At 49.9% G+C, this 3,613-nt stretch overlaps 1 protein-coding gene across 1 annotated transcript; it reads left to right on the top strand.

Moving 5' to 3' along the window:
• The first annotated feature begins 2,808 nt into the window (after positions 1-2,808).
• LOC123176781 (uncharacterized) lies at positions 2,809-3,534 on the top strand. Its single transcript, XM_044590842.1, has one exon. It carries the CDS (start codon positions 2,809-2,811, stop codon positions 3,208-3,210), a length of 402 nt encoding a protein of 133 aa, XP_044446777.1. The 3' UTR covers positions 3,211-3,534.
• The last annotated feature ends 79 nt before the right edge of the window (positions 3,535-3,613 follow it).

The raw sequence follows: 3,613 nt of genomic DNA, 5'->3' as shown, positions 1-3,613 counted from the left end.
AAACTTGGCTTTGGGATTGAAAATCCCGAGATTGATGTTGGGTTGGACTCATCATCATGAGCGCACGTGTGGCGATTCCTTCTTGAAGGCTTAGCCTAGGAGTTGTGTATTTTGTGATTTTTTTATCTTTTTATCTTTTATCTTTTAGTCGGCATGGGCCTTCGATTTTTCTCAAAGGCCGACTTTGTTCGGCTCTTTGATTTTGACTAATAAAAATATATGGCTCTCTGTATCATTCAATGCATAGGCAAACCGCCTTTTTAAAAGAGATTACCCTAAAAATACATATAATATATATTTTCTTCCCGTTTTCTGTTGTGAACTAATCGCAAATATAAATCCTAACATCCGTGGCCTGTGCGGCAATGACAATCTGTCGACCAAACCCTGTATTTGAATCATAAGCAACGCAAAAACATGAATTCTTCTTTTTGACATTTCGATTGTTTGCTTCGACAGCACCCAGCAGACGACAATGTTTGGAAAAAAATTCTACGCGTTCCGGGAGTCAGTGAGCATCGATGAACATGGAGGCAGTATCACAGGGCAGCAAGCCTAGGACAGAACCCAACAAGTGTTGAAATATATTGCCCGTCTTCCTCCATCAGTTCGGACTTTTGGATGAGTTGACTGAAGCATGAATTTAATATGGTATCAGAGCCAAGAGGTCTTGATTTCAAGACCCTGCCAACGCAGTATTAAATAAACGATTCTGTGGCCTACATCGATCCCACGTCTAAGGAATAAAATGCCTAGACGTGAGGGGGAGTGTTGAAATATATTGCCCGCCTCCCTTCATCAGTTCGGACTTTTGGATGAGTTGGCTGGAGCATGAATTCAATATGTAGAAATTATAGGATGGCTAATAATTCTGTTGTTGTATTGATCTGACCTAGGTGTGGGATATATATAGAGTACAATATGTGAGAGAGACTTGGAGTAGGGGACAAGTCGTACATGGTTTAAACCAATCCTATCTCTAGCTCCTAATCTCTAACTTAAACATAATTATACTTCTAACATTCCCCCTCTGTCGTAGCGAGAGTGAAGCGGACGAGTACGACTGAATTTGAAGTCTTGCCCTTCTCTGATGGGTTGGCACCTAGGGCGGTGACTGCGTCCTCTTCTGGTGCCTTCCTGCCTACTCCTGTATTCCCTCCCGCAGTCACAACGGGAGTGGCGTGGACGACTACACGGACGCTGTTGACTGGAGTTGTTGCCGATGAGTTGCTGTAGACATAGCCGTGTGGTCGAATATTGATGTAGTTCGGCTCGGATCGTCGAATATTGATACAGATCACTCGGTGTGGATCGATGTGTCAGATTAGTGTAGATGTCGATGCAGTTACAGCAGGTCGGCTCGGTGTAAATGTGTTCGGCTAGCTGCACCCCTCCGTGTTGGAGTAGATGTGCCGCAGGAACTGCTGCTGATTGACGCTGCGTGCGTGAGATGCTGATGCTGGACATTGCACGGGTCGATGAAGCTGAAGACGCATGGAGCCGGGTCCCGAAGAAGCTCGATGCCGATGCTATCTGGTTGGAGCTCGATCGTAGCATGCTCATATCCATCAGCACACACTTGGTCGTGCCCTGCATGTATGTGAAGCTTGATGGTGCATCTGCGTGATGAATTACTGGGAGTGACTCGTCCTGTACCTGGAACTGCTGCCGCTTGAGGGCGCGTGTGCGTGCGGGGCCGTCCCTGGAGGTCATGCGGGTTGATGGAGCTGCAGACATGTCGAGCCGCGTACTGGAGGTGTTGGCCCGGAGATCCGCGTGCGAGAGTCCACCCTCCCGTGATCCAAACGGGAGTGATCTTGATCCCTGCTGCTGGCCGGTGCGCCGTCTCCGCCTGAGAAGCCGCAGCCTGGTAAGCCGCAGTCTATCGGTGACTGCGTCCCCCAACGGTCGACAACGTGCCCTACCATCGTGTACACCAATCAAAGCTTGATTTTCACCGGAATTTTGAGGGTAGATTTAGAGTTTTTATTTTGCGGCTAAAAGGAATTGATCGAATGTAGCTAAGGAATTGATCTATTGATTCTGAACTCGAAAAATTGAATCTAAAACTACGTGACCGATCTAATCTTTGATTGATCGGGTGCCGCGCCCCCGGGGAGAGGAGATTGATCTCCCCGAGGGCGGCGCGCTGCGAAAGTGGTGGAAGGACCAAGGATCTAGCGACGTTGGTCTAATGGCTCTTATACCATGTAGAAATTATAGGATGACTAATAATTCTGTTGTTGTATTGATCAGACCCAGGTGTGGGATATATATAGAGTACAATATGTAAAACAGACTTAGAGTAGGAGACAAGTCGTACATGGTTTAAACCAATCCTATCTCTAACTCCTAATCTCTAACTTAAACATAATTATACTTCTAACAACAAGACCAACCAGCCTCCGCCCAAACAGTACTGTCCGCGGCATCTTTGCCTGCCTCGGGATCGATCGTCGATGCTGCCGCCGCCCGCCACGAGTCATCGCTCTCGTAGCCCCCCACACGCTCATCTCTCGCGGGGTGCCTTCCCTCTGATCCCTAGATTCGCAAGGTGGTTGACTTGGGTTGGGGGAGCACGACCCGGACATACCACCAACACTACCACTTGTGAAGATCGACTTGTGAAGTGCGAACAGGATTACTCGGTTTTCCAAGACCTCGCATACACGTTGCGTCCCACCACACGAGATCCAGATTATATATAAACCCACTCCCTGCACTGTCATTTCGGAGCATCAACAATAACACTAGTCCAGTAATCCAGCCAGTAGCCTCCCGTCTCCTCGCCTCCTCAGTGGCCTGAGAATGTGCTTCGAGTTCGGCTCCTGTTTTGGCGGCGGAAGGACGGACGACTACGGCGGCGAGCGGCCCAATCGCAACAACGAGCACAGCGGTGGCCTTCGTGGCCGCGAACGCAGAGGGAACCACGGGAGCGCCTACAACGGTGGCGCCGCTGACCACAAAGCGGCGCTGCAGGTGGCGTACCACAACCAGCCGCCCGCCGCAGTCGACGAGGCCGGGCACAAGGCCTACGACGACGGCGCCGGTGGCCGCGGCGGTTACGCCGCCTACCCGCAACACAAGGCCGACCTCGAGGCGCCGAAGCTTCCCACGTGGCAAAACAAGGTCGGCGAGGACGCCTACACCGGGCGCCTCCATGTCCAAGAACCTGCTGCCATGGATTACCCGGCTCTAGGCAGGTACTAGCAAGGCAGATTAGCTAGTTTGGTAGTTTGTCTAAAAAAAAGCTAGCGTGGCAGTTCATCAACCCCTCCCTCGCCCTGAACTTACACACCCTCTGCTTCTGCCCGGTAGCTCTGTTTTTTCCTCTGTTTTCTCTTTCTCTTTGCATTTTGATCCGTCTTCTCATCTGCTGAGACTGAAAAAGGCACCTGGAATAGGGGTCTGTGGATTTTGATCAGAGCTCCACGAATTTGTCCGTGGATGTGCGGCACATGTTCTAGCTCCAGCAAAGCTTTTACCAGTCTTCTTCTGTAGTTTCTGGCAGTTTAGCTGTGGCTGATTTCTTCTTGTATCATATAATCAAGTGAAAAGAAGCATTGTGAAACTTATATGAGTCCACATCTCTGCTCTTGGTATTCCAGGCTTC

Source organism: Triticum aestivum, unplaced genomic scaffold (genome assembly GCF_018294505.1).
Source record: "Triticum aestivum cultivar Chinese Spring unplaced genomic scaffold, IWGSC CS RefSeq v2.1 scaffold89392, whole genome shotgun sequence".
Taxonomy (NCBI): Eukaryota; Viridiplantae; Streptophyta; class Magnoliopsida; order Poales; family Poaceae; genus Triticum; species Triticum aestivum.
The sequence above is the reverse complement of the archived record's forward strand: the minus strand, read 5'-3'. Positions and strand labels throughout refer to the sequence as shown.